Source organism: Hydra vulgaris, chromosome 07 (assembly GCF_038396675.1).
Source record: "Hydra vulgaris chromosome 07, alternate assembly HydraT2T_AEP".
In the NCBI taxonomy this organism is placed as follows: Eukaryota; Metazoa; Cnidaria; class Hydrozoa; order Anthoathecata; family Hydridae; genus Hydra; species Hydra vulgaris.
In genome coordinates, this window is record NC_088926.1 from 38,711,999 (window position 1) to 38,730,352 (window position 18,354).

An 18,354-nucleotide genomic window follows, 5' to 3' on the forward strand; every position below is an offset into this window, starting at 1 on the left:
GACATTTTCCTAAAATACAAATAAAATTAGGCAGCAAATTTTTACTTGATGCAATCAGTCGACTTTTTCCTCTAATCTCACAACACCAAATGAGTAACAATCGACGCACATTTCCAAGATATAACAGGCGCATTGGATTAGGTGGGAAACATGTTACCATTGGAACTATTGTGACTAAGGGAGATTCTCTCAATTGGTGTCCATTTTTTTCCAAATTTAAAAACTGTTGATCAGTTCGTCGCACACCAATAGTTTCCAAAGAAACAACTTTTTAACTCTTTACAGTGAGATCCTTCATCTTGACAATAATCACAAGAAAAGTATTCTCCACATTGTTTTGTACCTTTACAAAAAGACCTGGCTGGTGCATCACAAACAAAGAAAAGAATTTTAATTCTTATTTTTGGATAAATGGTTTTTATATTTTCAGACACTTGATTAAAACCAGTAATAAACGGCAAAAAAAAAATCAACTAATGAATCTGGCTTCGAAGAATCAATGTGTATACCTGCAACAAATGATATTTGATCTAGAAATTCATTTATTCTACAAAGTATAGGCCACATTGATTTGTTTGTAGAATTTTGAAGCTTAATACCATCTACATTTATTGCTAGTGATACAAGAGTTTCTCCACCATCAACATAAACTTCCTGTTTTAATTTTTTATACTGAGATCCTTCAGGAATAAATTCAGCATTTAGCCTAGCATTAATTCTATTTTCTATATTATCTTGAATTCCAAAATAGTGATACGATTTGTTTGCATCGGTATAACTTTTATTAGAACATTTGATCTTGCTAAGTAAAGTGGTAGCATAAATGGGTAAATTATTATCAGGACCAATAATTTTAACAATGAAAATGTATTTTTTGATACATTATACTGTATATACCATAAAATAAGTTTGTCTCGTAATGAAAGCTGTTCTAAGTTAGAACTTTTCAAGTTAGAATTTTGGTCATTATCTTGACCTAAATTGTCTAAACTTTGGAAAAAATCTTGAACATTTGAAAAATTAAAGTTTTTTAAAAACTTTTCAGTATTTTCATGGTGAGCTGCCTCATTTGTAAAATCAACAGCGGAATCGTCAACTTGAGATGTAGTAGGTAAATCTGCAGAGCAGTCAAAAGGCATCCTCACTTTTTCTGACTTTATTGACAAAATAATATTTCTTTTGTGACTCCTATAAAATAAAATGTAAAACCCCACATTATTAAAAATAGCTGATTTATTATTTAAGATCATATAAAAAGAGTGAAAGAGAAAAAAGTATTCATTGCATTGTTGTTGTATACGACATGAATTTTGTATACGACATGTATGTTGTATACGACATGTATTGATACGACATGTATCAAGTTCAACAATGATAAACATTCTTACTGAGTAAGAATTAGTACTAATTACAAATGAACAAATAAATAAAAATAGTGAAAAAAACAATGAAAAAATAAGAACATTAATTTGAACTTTAACTAAAACATGAATTTGAATTAATTGATACTAATTTGTTCAAACATAACCTTAAAAAATAAGTTTATGTAATAAATTATATGTATAACTAGTTATACATATAGTTAACTATCAGGAGTTATATGTATAACTATATGCATTTTGAATCATATTATTTTATTTATATGTTACTTTAGATCATATTAATTTGAAAACTGGACCCAGAGGCTTTATTCCCAATAACACTGTGATACTCCAGATAAAAAATTAAAAAGTTTCTGTAAATATCCTGCTTTTGTTCCTCAATGTAGTTTGTAAGTCCCTTAAGTCTTAAGGACCTTATTATATCTAAAGGTAAAAGTTTTAGAGCCTAAAAAAAGAAACCCATCTCCCTCCTATTTTTTCTTTTTTAATAAAGAAAATTGGGAATTCTTTGACTTTCAAACCCGCATTTCTTTGTGAGACACTGCTATGTCCCATGCATGCAAGATTGGTTTTTGACAACTTTCAACTTGCATCAGTTAATTGTTTGCAGGTAATATACTCAAGATCTATATTCAAATAACTATTATATTATCCTAATAATACGTCTATTTGCACAAATCCTAAACTTATTTCTATAAAGAAAGATAAACATTATTTGTGGTACTTCCATACTTGCTTGCCATTCTCTATAATAATATAAAATATATTCACACAATATAAAAATAACGCAATGTCAATTTAAAAACTTAAGTTTTTTTTTTAGTTTCCAGCCTTCAAATTAATTCCCATGCAAATCCCACAAGAAACCTACGTGGGATTTCCCATGTGTGAAATACCATATAGTTCCTACATGTAACCCATGTGGGATTACCCACATGGGTTTAAGGTGACAAATTTCCATACGGATACCACATGGGAAAATTTGTCCTACGTAAATCCCATCAAACCCACAAGGAACCCATGTGGGATGTGCAATGACATAGTGACTAAGCCATAACTGTAAGCACACCAAACCATATAAACTCTTTGGTAAAATTTCCACATTTGTCTATTACATAAAAAATAAAAAATATGCCTTCAGTTTGATAAAACATTTTACAAGTCTGTAAAAAAGTAAATTTTGACATACTCTCAAACTTATTAATGGCTATGAAATTTAGAGCATTTTAGAAGTTTAAAAATATGCCACATTTTTTTTTTATAAAATCATTTGTTAAATGAATGTCTAAATATTGCTTTTACAATACTTAGACATTCATTTAACAATTACAATATAACAATTACTTTTATGTTTAAATATTGCTTATGCTTATATTATAGAACTAAAACTGATTTGCAAATAATTATTGTTACAAAAACACCAAAAGTGAACCAAATTAAGTTCCTCTTCACTCCAAATGCAAGTGTATATTCAATCCAAATCCAGCCGTGTTACTGTATGTCATTTTAAAAGATTTTATCATATTATCAAGCATAATTTTTGCCACAATCGTTGCACCATATGGGACCAATCTTTTACCCAGTTCAAATCTCAGCCGTAACTCAGTCCAAGTAATCCAGCTACATCCCAGCTGGGACCCAGTTGTCGAAGTAAACTGGGCAGTTAATCATTTTTATTATTAATTACTATTATTCAAAAATAACTCACAATACAAATTATTTAAATACTTTTTTAATATAACCTTATATTACAATTAAAAATTTAAGTTATAATATTTATAATACAACTCAAATTATAAATATTATCACTTTGCAAAAAATAGTATTACTATGTTTTGTAAAGTGATAATATTACTATTAGTAAGGTTTACTAACCGACACTGCTATATATAAACTTTAGATATCATTTACAAATGCATAAATGTAAGATTTAATATTTTCTAGTTATATATTTGATAATATATTACTTATACTATAAGAAATATATTAATTATAAAATATGTAAAATTTTACATTTAATAAATGTAAGATTTTAATTTTTTTTGTCAATATGTAAAATTTATATATTATTTATAAACACATTAACCATTTATTAATTGGTTTATGTTTTTATAAATAATATGTAAAGTTTACATATGGCAATATAACATAGTAAAACTTTGCTACGTTTTGTAAAAAAAAACGATGATTTGTAAAGTGATTTTTTTCAAAGTCACTTTACAAACCATCGCAAATTCAAAGGTTTTTCAAAAAGTCTTTAAGATTTGTTTAAAAAAATTTTTTAAATTAAACTCACTAAGCCATTACTGTAAGCACACTAAACCATAAAAACTGTTTTGAAAAATTTTTAACATTAGTCTATTGAATAAATCCCTGCTCGAACCCAATCCCAATACAGACTCAGTAGAGCTGGTTCACTGGAAATGTTTGCCACTTGAATAGGAATTTGTTTGATTATTCAATTATTTAAAAAATTTGCATAAATTGATTAACTAAATTTGCATGAATTAATTTTGAGTGTAATTTTTTCAGTTTTCTAAAATCACTATTGCAAAATTTCTCATAATTAGGCGCCATGTCGTATATTTTAATTTCAAAGTTACTTTATAGCACAAAAGATGTATATAATCATCTACAAACTTTTATTAAAACTCAAAAAAAGCAAATATTTAGAGTATATACATTTATTATTATCATCATTAAGCTATTATCACGAGAGTTGATAATTTATAAACTTTTACTAAAAAAGTTCAATATGACATATAAACTGCAATTTTTTGATTCATCAGAGAATCTTAAGCATTGCTTAATCATTTAATGTAGGGGAAAGCGTGCACCATTGATCATAAAATCCAGGGCGCATTATGTTAATAACATTCTCCTAAATTAATAATAATTGTAAAAATAATATTGACTATAAAAAAAATATATATACTTTCTTAAAGTTGATTAGAACCATAAATATAGAAAACTCTAAAATAGTTTTATAATTTTGTCTTTCGTAAATTTTTGTTTAGTTTTTTTCCCCCCTGGATTTTAGGATCAAGGATGCATACTTTCCCCTATATATATATATATATATATATATATATATATATATATATATATATATATATATATATATATATATATATATATATATATATATATATATATATATATATATATATATATATATATATATATATATATATATATATATATATATATATATATATATATATATATATATATATATATATATATATATATATATAATTATATATATTATAGCATATATAAATATATAATTATATAATTATATATATGCTTTTAAACTGTATTAGAATTACATTGCTTTTTATAAAAGAGGTTTTGACCATGAATTAAATTCTTCTTTCAATTTATAATTAATAAAATACATAATAATGAAGGGGAAATAAACAATTATTATAGCAACAAATTTTCCACTTTTTAATAGAAAAACGCGACTAATTTTAAAAAGTTTTTCGGCGCTCTCTTTTAAAAGAACATGGTGTTCGCTTTAATTCTTTAAAAGTATAAAATCGTTAAATAACATATAATCAATTATACAATACTTTTCTTTTTAGATAATTTGCTTAAACAGATTGCAATATTATGTTTTGTTGTCATTGTATCTGGATGGTTGATACCTAAAATTTGAGTTTGTATTTTCTCAACATAATAATAAATTTTTAAAGCTTCGTTATATTTTCCCATTTTACTAAAACAGCTTGCAATACTATGTTTTGTTCTTATTGTATCTGGATGGTTGATACCTAAAATTTCAGTTCGTATTTTCTCAACAGAATGATAAATTTCTATAGCTTCATTATATTTTCCCATATTACTCCAACAGCTTGCGATATTATGTTTCGTTTTCATTGTATCTGGATGGTTGATACCTAAAATTTTAGTTCGCATTTTCTCAACGGAATAATAAATTTCTAAAGCTTCGTTATATTTTCCCATTTTGTTCAAACAAATTGCAATATTATGTTTTGTTGTCATTGTATCTGGATGGTTGATACCTAAAATTTCAGTTTGTATTTTCTCAACATAACAATAAATTTCTAAAGCTACGTTATATTTTCCCATATTACTCCAACAGCTTGCGATATTATGTTTTGTTCTCATAGTATCTGGATGGTGGATACCTAAAATTTCAGTGCGCATTTTCTCAACGGAAAAATAAATTTCTAAAGCTTCGTTATATTTTCCCATATTACTCCAACAGCTTGCGATATTATGTTTTGTTTTCGTTGTAGACGAATGGTTGATACCTAAAATTTCAGTTTCTATTTCCTCAACAGAATAATAAATTTCTAAAGCTTCTTTATATTTTTCCATACCGTCCAAACAGTTTGCGATATTATGTTTTGTTTTGATTGTATCTGGATGGTTGATACCTAAAATTTCAGTTCGCATTTTCTCAACGGAATAATAAATTTCTAAAGCTTCTTTATATTTTGCCATTTTGTTCAAACAGATTGCAATATTATGTTTTGTTGTCATTGTATCTGGATGCTTGATACCTAAAATTTTAGTTCGCATTTTCTCAACGGAATAATAAATTTCTAAAGCTTCGTTATATTTTCCCATTTTGTGCAAACAGATTGCAATATTATGTTTTGTTGTCATTGTATCTGGATGGTTGATACCTAAAATTTCAGTTCGTATTTTCTCAACAGAATGATAAATTTCTATAGCTTCATTGTATTTTCCCATATTACTCCAACAGCTTGCGATATTATGTTTTGTTTTCGTTGTAGACGAATGGTTGATACCTAATATTTCAGTTTGTATTTCCTCAACAGAATAATAAATTTCTAAAGCTTCGTTATATTTTCCCATATTACTCCAACAGTTTGCGATATTATGCTTTGTTTTGATTGTATCTGGATGGTTGATACCTAAAATTTCAGTTCGCATTTTCTCAACGGAATGATAAATTTCTAAAGCTTCTTTATATTTTCCCATTTTGTTCAAACAGATTGCAATATTATGTTTTGTTGTCATTGTATCTGGATGTTTGATACCTAAAATTTTAGTTCGCATTTTCTCAACGGAATAACAAATTTCTAAAGCTACGTTACATTTTCCCATTTTGTTCAAACAGATTGCAATATTATGTTTTGTTGTCATTGTATCTGGATGGTTGATACCTAAAATTTCAGTTCGCATTTTCTCAACGGAATGATAAATTTCTAAAGCTTCTTTATATTTTCCCATTTTGTTCAAACAGATTGCAATATTATGTTTTGTTGTAATTGTATCTGGATGTTTGATACCTAAAATTTCAGTTCGCATTCTCTCAACGGAATAATAAATTTCTAAAGCTTCGTTATATTTTCCCATTTTGTTCAAACAGATTGCAATATTATGTTTTGTTGTAATTGTATCTGGATGTTTGATACCTAAAATTTCAGTTTGTTTTTTCTCGACATAATAATAAATTTCTAAAGCTTCGTTATATTTTCCCATATTACTCCAACAGCTTGCGATATTATGTTTTGTTCTCATTGTATCTGGATGGTCTATACCTAAAATTTCAGTTCGTATTTTCTCCACAGAATGATAAATTTCTATAGCTTCATTATATTTTCCCATATTACTCCAACAGCTTGCGATATTATGTTTTGTTTTCGTTGTAGACGAATGGTTGAAACCTAAAATTTCAGTTTCTATTTCCTCAACAGAGTAATAAATTTCTAAAGCTTCTTTATATTTTTCCATACCGTCCAAACAGTTTGCGATATTATGTTTTGTTTTCATTGTATCTGGATGGTTGAAACCTAAAATTTCAGTTCGCATTTTCTCAACGGAATAATAAATTTCTAAAGCTTCGTTAAATTTTCCCATTTTGTTCAAACAAATTGCAATATTATGCTTTGCTGTCATTGTATCTGGATGTTTGATACCTAAAATTTCAGTTTTTATTTTTTCAACGGAACAATAAATTTCTAAAGCTTCGTTATATTTTCCCATTTCGTTCAAACAGTTTGCGATACTATGTTTTGTTTTCATTATATCTGGATGGTTGATACCTAAAATTTCAGTGCGCATTTTCTCAACGGAATAATAATTTTCTAAAGCTTCTTTATATTTTCCCATTTCATACAAACAGCTTGCGATATTATGTTTTGTATCAAACGTAAGTTCATTATTTTCTCCATAAGTTTCTGCATTAAATTTCTGAACAGCATTTAATATATTGATTGCTTCTTTAAATAAACCTTTGCATACTAATAAATTTTTAATAGAAGTTGTCATTTTATGGAAAGTTTTTGACATTAACTTGTTATTGATACGAAACATATGAAGAAAATGAAAAACATAAAAAGTTCCGTGATCCATTTGATCTTTCACTTTGTTTAAGTTAAATTCAAAATAATTTTGAATTAGATTAAGGTACGTATTTGTAGTTGAATTTCTTCTTTGAAAACATCTACAAGACAACTGTGTCAACTCGTGCATCGAATATTTTTCATTATCAAATGAGTTTAATAAAGAATAACTTATTAGTAATCCAATGGCTTCATCAATTAAATTTTCTTCGTTTATTTTCATGTGATTTAAGATTTGAGTTATAAATTGTTTACTGATATTTTGACCGTCGCAGTGTGATAAACAGTTGATTATTTGAATTGAATTAAAATTTATTTTTTCTAATTTTATTAAAACTAAATTAATTGCTTTTATTGCAGACCTTGATTCTTCCTCGTTTGGAATGATATCAGTGTCTAATATTTCTAAGGGTTTTGATCTATAACGATTTAAATATTCTTCAATCGATACATTATGCATATTTATATATTTTATTGCTTGAGTAATAGCAAACGGATGAGAACCAAGTTCTTTAACTAAGTTTTGCATATCTTCAACAGCGTTATCTTTAAGATTATTTTTTACATAAATGTAAGCTTCTTCTGAAGAGAAAACATCAACAAGCATTTTGTTTACATTGTTCGACCACGTTCTCCATTGTGAAGTAATCAAAGTAAATGAATTTGGTTTGTTTGAAATGTACATTTTCAAATTTTTTACACTTTCAATATCGACATTGTCAAAAATGTACAATGTTTTTTCGTTTTTATAATAGTTGTGAATTTTTTTAACAATCACTTCTATATCAAAATATTCACCTTTCCAATCTTGAGCTATAATTCCTATTATCTGACAAAGATTATGCATTGAAGTTTGTAACTTTCCAAAAGCTGCATCTATCCAAACAAAATTTTCATAGAATTTATTATAACTTTCACAATATTTTATTGCAATTTGTGTTTTCCCGACACCCGACATTCCATACAACACTAAGATTTTTTTTTTTGTATCTTGTAACGAAAACTGATGAATTTTGCTAAGTAAATTTTCGCGTAAAAGTAAGTTTTCTGAAGATATTTGAATACCAAATGTTAAACGTACGTTTAGTTCTATAATAAAAATACTTTTTATTGCCTTATTTAAAATAAATATAATTTCATTATTGTAGTCAAATGTTTAAGCTTAAACTTCTCAATAAAATATACGCAATTGTTGGTCCGTTTAGTTATATTTGTAAAAATTTATATATGAAATTTATAAAAAATTATAAACTTATAATCGTACTCTAAAAATATAAATATAATTTCATTTTTGTAGTCAAATGTTTAAGCATAAACTTCTCAAAAAATAAACGCAATAGGGTTATGAGTTATTTTTAACCCCACGCTCCTGTACTGTAGTTTGATGAACTTTTACCTAAAAAGCACGAAATGAACTATTATATGCATTTTTTGAAAAAAGTTCACTCCGCCATTGAAAAATCGATTTTGACATTAATACAACTACGTATTAAAATGTATTTAGAATGTCATAGTCATGTAATGCAATAAATTTTCAATCCAATAATGACTCAGACCGTTGACCTTGTTGTTGCTCTTCCTTGTAGCATAGAAGGAATAAAAGGTGAAATTTTTTTTTTTTTTTGACGAATGACGAATACGTTTCCTTCATTTCTTTGATTGCGCGCGCGGCACATTGGTTACTTCTTGTGATCTTTAGTATGGGTGCTTGTAGATTCCAGTGATTTTTCAAAGAGCCTATAGACTTTCTGTATGGATTCAGTACTTCAACCAAGTTATTAAAGTCGTTTTCGTTGTACAGTTGGTCTGTAAACCAATAGTCTTCCCAGCCATGCGATATAAATAGACATACTCTCTGCAGAACTGTCCTTGTTGAAGGAATTAAAATGAAGGCCAGGATTGCTAGTATAGCTCTGAAACTTCACCTCGCATTGCTGATGTTGGGTAATTTCTGAAACCTGATCAATGGAAAATGTCCCTTTTCATCAAAAAATCGTAACACTTGAGTGAGATAAAATAAAAATTTCATAATATCTCTCCAGCCTCATGTTTCGAAAATTACTTCTATTCCGTTATGAAACTGTATTTTCAGTTGTTCGTACTCCTTTAACAGTTGAAATACAAATGGATATTCGATGTTCGGCAATTGTGTTTACTTCCAAGTTTTTTATCCACCACCAAACAGTGGATTCTATCTAATACATCGTGTTGACAACTGATAAACTGAGGTTTGTTGATGCGTTTCTCTGCGAACATTCGTTGCAATATTACAACAACACCATTCTTTTTTCCAGTGTTAGCGCTGGTGGTATCTGCAATAATCATTTGCATTGAATGAGCAATAAATTTTCCCATGCCAACTACCAAGCTCAGGACATCCAATTTGATTTCTCTTCTTTCATTTATAAGAACGACGACTTGTTAATTGGTTCCGTTGATTTGCTAGCTATCAAAGTGTAAGGACCAACTTTCCATATGCAACTTTTCAATCATTTCTTTTTTCAGCTTGACTGCCTCTTTGATTGTTGACTTGTGAATAGCTGGTTGATATGGAGTTGGGATATCAATGCCTTCACGAGCCAATTGCTTGGATATGATAGCAGCTTTGTTTGTTGATTCTCTTGTGTAGGTCACCAAGTTGACTACAACTTTGCTTTTATGATGTTTTCGGCTTGGTGTAGGAGTAGTCTTATCTTCTTCTTCTTCATCGTTTTCATATTCACTGTCGTCAGCCCGAGTCAGATAGTAAGATGATGAGTTGGATGACCTATTAGACAGTTTTTGTCTTTTAGAGGAATGGATCGCTTCTTTACTGGCCGCTTGGGCTGTAGAGTATACCACTGTTCCTTTGCTTTCCACTATGAGATGGTACAATCGCTTGTCCTCGTATGATAACAATGTTTCATCCACTTTAGCAATATCAAAAATTTCAAGGCGTTTGTAGCTTCCCCACTTAACACATTCATCATAACATTTTAGTATTTTATCAAGTTTTGCTCGCATAAGTTGATCAGATACATGAGGAAAATTCAGTTTAATCTTCCACAGTTTGGTGTCTTCTTTGGAAATTTCTGCTATGCGCCCCTTTCTTCCTTTGATTTTTGGTCCAAGGAAATGGTAGTGTCCGATAATTTGCTTTTATAGAGGCAATCTGCATTTTTCTTCGAGTGAATATTCTTCCAAAGTGACCATTCTTCTTCTTTTATGAGAGTCTTCAGTTTTTACTATATATTGGTCCAGACATCCTTGTTCTTCTGAATGCTACTATCGCTAGGCTTGTCGCTATGTTCTGCTTCAGTAATGAGTATAAAATTAGATAAGCAGCTATATATACACAGTCTAAATTGTTATAGAATATTCTAAATTGTTCCTGAATGTTCTAAATTGTTCTAGAATATTCTAAATTGTCCTAGAATATTCTTAATTTTTCCAGAATACTCTAAATTGTTCCAGAATGTTCTAAATTTGTCCAGAAAGTCGTCTGAAATATTCCAGAATTTTCCAAATAGTTTTAAAGTTCCAAACACTTCTAATATATAAAAGTTTTAAATGATTTTCAGCAAAGTCACACGTATTAGTAGTAGCAGTAACAAAATTAAATAAATGACGAATCGTAATTTTATTTGCGGGGTGACCTTTTTTTATAACCTAGAGGAACTAAACATGTTTTCAATGTTTTCTAACAAAAACTCATCGATTTATGACACAGGAAATTTAAATAAAAAAAGAAGTCAAAAAGTCATAACCCTAATACGCAACAATTGGTGCGATAAGTTTTATTTTAAAAATTTATATATAAAATTTATAAAACATTATAAACTTATATTCGTGCTTTAAAAAAGTAAATTTAGAGATAAAGTTTACCGTAAACAATTTTTATATTTTAAACAATATAAAAATAAGTAAAGATAAAGTTAAAATATTTAGTTGTATTCTCTTGAGAATACAACTAAAATACAGTTTTATTTTGCCCAGTTGCCCTGAAAACTGATTTCTTAAGCTAACGATTTATTTATTTGTTTTTTACATATGTGAACAAATTCTTTAACTTTTTTGAAAAGATCTTTTAAAAATGACATGTTGAAAAACACTTAAATCGGAAACAACTTCATTCAATTGCAAAGAAACGATTTTAGTTTGTTATTAATGATGATTAATACTCAATAAAATATGCTCATTTCAATTAAAAATATATTAAATAATATAACTTAGATATAATAATATCTAAATTTGGAAATATATATCTAAATTTGAAAATATATATCTAAATTTGGAAATATATATCTAAATTTGGAAATATATTTCTAAATTTGGAACACACAAAGAAACCCTCAGAGAGCTCCCTCTAGTTGGTCTCCTAAAAAACTTTTTAACGCCCGTGTTTGATCAGCACTCCACAAAAATCATTGAGTTGGCACATTTGTACATTTACAATTTCAGTTGGCAAGTTTTGAAGTATAGTTGGTAAATATAATCAAATATAGACAACCACTTTTTTTTTTTTATGTCTCTAGTTGGCAAAAAACACATACGAACCCCCTCCCTATAAAAGACCTCTTCAAGAAGGCCCTGCCTTCACCAAGGCTAGCGGTTAAGCCTTCAAATGCACCAAAACCATCGGCTAAGCAGCTTCCAGCTTAAATCAAACCTCCTTCAACTGATGAATCAAAAAAATTATTCTTAGATAGAGAGATTAATTGAAAAGAATTTATCAGAGACCATGACTAGATTTCAAAAATTTTCTTAAAAAATCATATTTCACAATATATAGCAAAAATAAATGTACCTAATTTTGAAATCCACAAAGAAACCGTTCAGCTTGCAAATTATATGGTCAACTCACCGTAAGGTCATAGATTCGAGTCTGATACCCTTTTGTTTATAAATCAAATGATACTAAATATGTAGGAATTATTAAAAGATAAACTAAAGGAAGACAGTCAAAAAGTTACACTTATCATCGAAGCTGAAATGAAGAAAGCAAAATTTGATATTGAAAATGTTTATAATAAGGGCGATCTTGTTCAAACTATAAAACAAACTGCTTACCTTCGCTCTAATATTGTAGTTATCAATAATAAAAATGATGTCAAAGAAATGTTTGAAAAAGCTCCGCCGAAATTTATTAAACTGAAGGAAAAATAACTGTTGTGAAGCATTATACCTTGGGTTTGCGAAATACGAACCTTTCCGAGGAAGAAGTTACATTAAGAACCCTGCTTGTATATCAAAACGCTGTGTTATAAATAGGAAAAACCCAGAGAATCGATGTTATTAGTGGGCTATTCCTGGCGCACTATACCGTGTAGATCCTCCTAAAAATAAGGGTAATACTACAATTAAGCAAGGTTAAAAAATGTTAATTGCACGACAAAGTACAGCCAGTACCTTGGAGAGCTAATTTTTGATGGCATTGAATTTCCAGTTAAGGTAAGCAATACGGCTGAGTTTGAGCGCTGAAACACAACTTTATCAATTAATGTGTTTGCATGGGATAAAGGACTTTACCCACTTTATGTTAGTTATGAAAAGGTTAAAACTGATATTGATCTTTTACTTATTCAAGAGGATTCAGAAAAATCACACTACGTATGGATTAAAAATTTAGCTGGTATGTGCTACTATAATAGTAAATTTAAATTTACTATAAAAATTCTTTTGTCGTCGATGCCTTCATATATTCTCTCGGGGTTACTAGAAGTCCAGAAGACTTGAATATGACTAAAAATGATAAGGCATTATTTACAAAAGCTGTTGTGTGTTCTATTTGTGGTAAAAAACATGGTAACGATAGTTCGCGACCATTGCCACATCACGGAAAAATAGCGAGGCGCCGATCACAGTGAGTGCAACTTAAAACTTCGTACCAAGAATGCTGTCACAAAAGTTTAAATAGTGTTCTACAATCTGAGAGGTTATAACTCTCACCTAATCATGCAGGCTCTTGGTAAAACTAGTCAAGGCAAGATTAGCTGTATTCCTAACACGATGGAGAAATATATGACGTTTAGTGTAGGCCAGTTACAATTTATCAACAGTTTGCAATTTATGAATTCATCTCTTGATGTTTTAGAAAAAAATGTTGAACTAAGTGATTTGAAAATAACCCAAGTCGGCTTAACAGAAAAGGAGCTTAATCTGCAAAAACGTAAAGGTTTTTACCCCTACGAATATGTTGACAGTTTTGACAGATTTAATGAGCAATGCTTACCATCTCAAGAAGCATTTTGCTCAAAGATATTGAGGATTGGAATTACTGCTAAAGACTATCAGCACACGCAAAATGTCTGGAACGCTTTCGGTTGCAAAACCTTTGGCGATTATCATGATATTTATCTTAGGACTGACATTAAATTTCTGGCAGATTGTTGCGTTGGTTTGATAAGGTTTTAACTTATTTTTTTATATTATAAGAATAACAAAAAAATTGCTTCTTTTTTTTTTATTGTCAAAAGAAAAATACTTAAATAACAGTTTTTTGTTTATTTATGTATTTTTATACTTCAACTAAAACAGAGGTACAGAGGAAGCAAATAAAAAAAGAATAATATAAATAATTTTAACTAAAAATAAAAAATTTTTTCTAATATTAACATTAACACATATGCTATGAAAAAAGACTTCGTGGAGGGATTAGTATGTTTCCGAAACGTTGTGCAAAAGCAAACAACTCAGGATGTCCCGATTATGATAAAACTAAGCCAAATAGTTATATATCTCATCTTGACGCAAATAATTTGTATGGACGGGCATTGATGCAGCTGTTACCAAATTTTAAGTGTGCTAACCATCAATAGAGGATGTTCTTACAACACCTGATGACAAATCTTTAGGTTTTATTCTTGATATTGTGTGATATTGAGTATCCCAAGGAACATTTTTGTTGTTGTTGTTGTTGTTCTTTACTACATGATTTAAAATACAAACGTTGAAGATACCAAAATAAAAATAAAAAATTACACTCAAAAAAGTTGAGGATAAATATAAAAAACGCGGATACTCTAAGAAGACCTTAAGGTCTTGTCACAAAGAACCGCTGTTGAAACTTAGACATTTCTTTCGTTATAGTTTTAAGTTGCTTAGTTAAAGGTGCTTGCAACGAAATTAAATAGCTTTCCAAACGACTCATGCGACTTTTGTCTGTGATTTTTAGATAAATTTCACTTTCTCAAAATCAAAATATATGGTCAAGTAATCTTCATTCAATGATTATTATTTAATATTTCAATTGAGTTTTTTTACACTTTTTCTATATTTACGACTAATTTCTCTTTATGTGTTGCATTTTTTTATTTCTTCTTTTTAAAGTATATGTAGAAGGTCAAAAATAAAGTATAAATAATTAGGATGTTACTTTTTTCGTTTTATAGTATTGATATTTATTGGATTGATAAATATTGATCAAATACTTGTAATGTTATTTTATGTTCTATCTTTGTCTGTAATAATGTTATCTCTTCTGTAATACACTGTACAATGCTACTCTTCTGATATAAAGGTTTATGAATATGCAAATACACATACAAACATACATATACACACATACATACAGTTATGTATAAATATCATATACATGTAAACACATATATATACCCATATACATATAAACACATACACATAAATAAAATAAAATATATATAAACCAAATACCGTGGTCAATGTAACCTTTGATTATATTCAAACAAATGTATATAAATAGTAAATTTAAATTAATATTAAATAAAATAAATCAATATTTAGGTATGTAAGGGCTAAGTATCATTTAAAAGTATGTGAGCATGTTATCAATTGAAAAAATTACTTCTTTAAGTTTTCTCTTAAATTTAAAATGACTCCATTTAAGAGAAAAATCAAAATTTTTCAACACAATATTGTTCATAAGAAAGCTCCACGAAATGAAATATAGGTTTTACCAAAGCTCGTTTGAATAATTGGTTGTTTAATAGAATTATAACTTCTTAAAGAATATTTATTTTTTTTCTTTTAAAGAATATAAATCAAGAAAGGAGATTGGAGAAGAGTTGGTTTTGAACATAAAACAAAGAACATTAAAAACATTCACTTGATATATTTTAAGAATATTCATATTAATTAAGAGAGGCTTTGAGTGAGTAAGACGATCTTTGAAATTTATTAGTCGTGCAATGTGCTTCTGTTGACAATATAGTGGTTTTAAATTATTTTTGTAAGCGCTTCCCCACGCAATATTAGCATAATTAATATGACACTGTATAAAAGAGTAATAAAGTTGAATTAGTAGATATTTATTCAAAACGCTTCTTACTTTATATAAGACTCTAATACTTTTTGCAATTTTACTACATAAGTTTCTGATGTAATTTTTCCAGGAAAGATTTTCATCTATAACAATACCTAAAAAGTTAGTAGACGTTACTCTTTTTATTTGAATATTATCAATATAAAGTATAGGCATATCACTTGGGAGTAAACGTTTTTTAACTAAATGACACTCATAACGATTATTCACTTGCTATAAAACAACGGAGGTTAAAGAGAATAGTTAAGTGAGTATCAGAAAAATTTAGTGGAAAAACTTTACATAAAATTTACAGATTTTAAGAAGCTGGTACCCAATCTTCGAAACAAAGAACAATATATAGTGCATAATAGAAGTCTTTAACTATACCAATCTTTCGGGATGAAAGCAACTAAGAATTACAGAGCTATCAAGTTTAACCAAGAGCCATGGATGCCTCCCTATATTCAGATCAATACTAATTTATTAGCAAAGACTGCATCAGAATTTGAGATGGATTTCTTTAAGCTCATGAATAATGCATTTTTTGGTAAAACAATGGAAAATGTTAGAAAAAGAATCAGGGTTGACCATGTTTGTGGAAATGAGGAAGATTGATTAAGGAAACTTATCGCTGACACAGCCTTAGTCATCAATTATTTAATGGTGATCTCACATAATAAAAGCTAAGTCAAAGCTTAATCGATTCATACATATTAGACAGGCTGCCCCTCAATCGTTCAAAGCATTTATGTATGACTTCTGATACAACCAGATTAAAGTATCAAAATATAGTCAAAAAGCACAACTAATCCACATTGATACAGGCAGCTTTTTGTTCCAAGTAGAGGCTGAAAATATTTACAAAGACATTCAAATAAAAATCTAAAGAGTATGACTTAAGCAGTTATCCTATACAATTATATAAAATCGAAATGATTATAGGTAAGATGAAAAACGAAATGTAAGGACGTACAATTTCAAAATTTGTTGGTTTACGACCTAAAATGTACTCTGTTCACACAAGCTGGTGAAGAAGATAAAAAGAATGATGAAGGTGTTAGCACCATTGTTGTTAAAAAGGATCTTAAACACGAGTCATACAAGAAAAATGGCTTAACAAGCAGATTGAAATGAAACATAACCAGGTTAGGATTAACTGCAAAGGACACTTAATCGGAATTTACGAGCAATATTCTTTGTCACCTCTTTCTTTTTTTTTTCTTTTTGCCATTTAATAATATATACAGTTTCGAAGCATATAAATAAAAATGAATATTGGCGGGGCAAGAAGAAGATTTATTTAGCCTTATCACCGAGCCCAATTCTCACTTATTTACAAAAACCGTAATATTTAAATATCTATAGTTAACAAACCATTTATTAAAAAAAATATAAAAATAAAATAGATAATTCGTTGTCTTTTAAAGAAAAATTTAAAGAATCAAAAATTAAGGAAAGAGTAAGATCAAGTGAATAAGAAAAAATAAATAAGATATTATCATTTGCTTAAAACTTTAAAATTTAAACTAAGATTTAAAAATAAAAAGTAAATAAATTAATAACACAATAGAAATAGCATAAATAAATTAGTATACTTCATAGCAATAACGTAAATAAATTAACAAACGCTAAAGAGGTAATACCATAATTAAGGTAATAAAAAAAATGTTGATACACTCAGTGGCATAATTTTTGTATTAATTATTTTTTTGTATTTGAGTTTTAATTAAAAAAAACATTTAAAATCGGATATATTGAAAGTCATAAGTAAGAATGCCTGTTTTGATTCATTTTTAAACTGCTCTATACTAGTTTTATGTGTATTTACAATTTTGAGAAACATTTTCCACAAGTAAGGTCCACGATAAAAAACTGAATATGAAGTTAGTTTTGAGTTTTATTTTGGGACAACAAAGTTGTTATTTGAAAGTTTTGTTGGATATTTATGAACTATTTTGTCAAAATAGGATTGAAATATTTTGGGAGATAATCCTATATTTGTTTTATACATGAACACTAAAATTTGGAGTAAGTTGATTTTATAATTATCTAATGGTCCAAGTATACGCAGAGGAGGCTCACAAGGTACAGTTCTATCAGCTTCAAAAATTATTCTTCACGCGTGTTTTTGTTTACAGCACAACTTTTTTAATCTTGTATCGCTTGTACTTGCCCATGCAATATTGCAATAAATTAAATAAAAATAAATGAAAGAGAAATAAAAACTTTTTAAAGAACTATTGTTTAAAAATAGTTTAGTCATATATATCATTGCTAAATATATTGATATTTTATTTTCAATACTTTTTATATGTAAACTCCAAAGTAAATATTCATCTAAGATTATGCCTAGAAAGTTTACTGA

The 18,354-nt window shown here is 28.2% G+C and overlaps 1 protein-coding gene across 1 annotated transcript in view; it reads right to left on the reverse strand.

The window, feature by feature from the left end:
* Positions 1 to 4,734: 4,734 nt before the first annotated feature.
* The window catches only part of LOC136082465 (uncharacterized), a 30,281-nt gene continuing 16,661 nt past the window's right edge, over positions 4,735 to 18,354 (reverse strand). Inside the window, exon 4 of the mRNA XM_065801841.1 lies at positions 4,735 to 8,818. Within this exon, the coding sequence (XP_065657913.1) occupies positions 4,950 to 8,818 (3,869 nt within the window). The 3' untranslated portion in view covers positions 4,735 to 4,949. The remainder of the gene's footprint in view (positions 8,819 to 18,354) is intronic.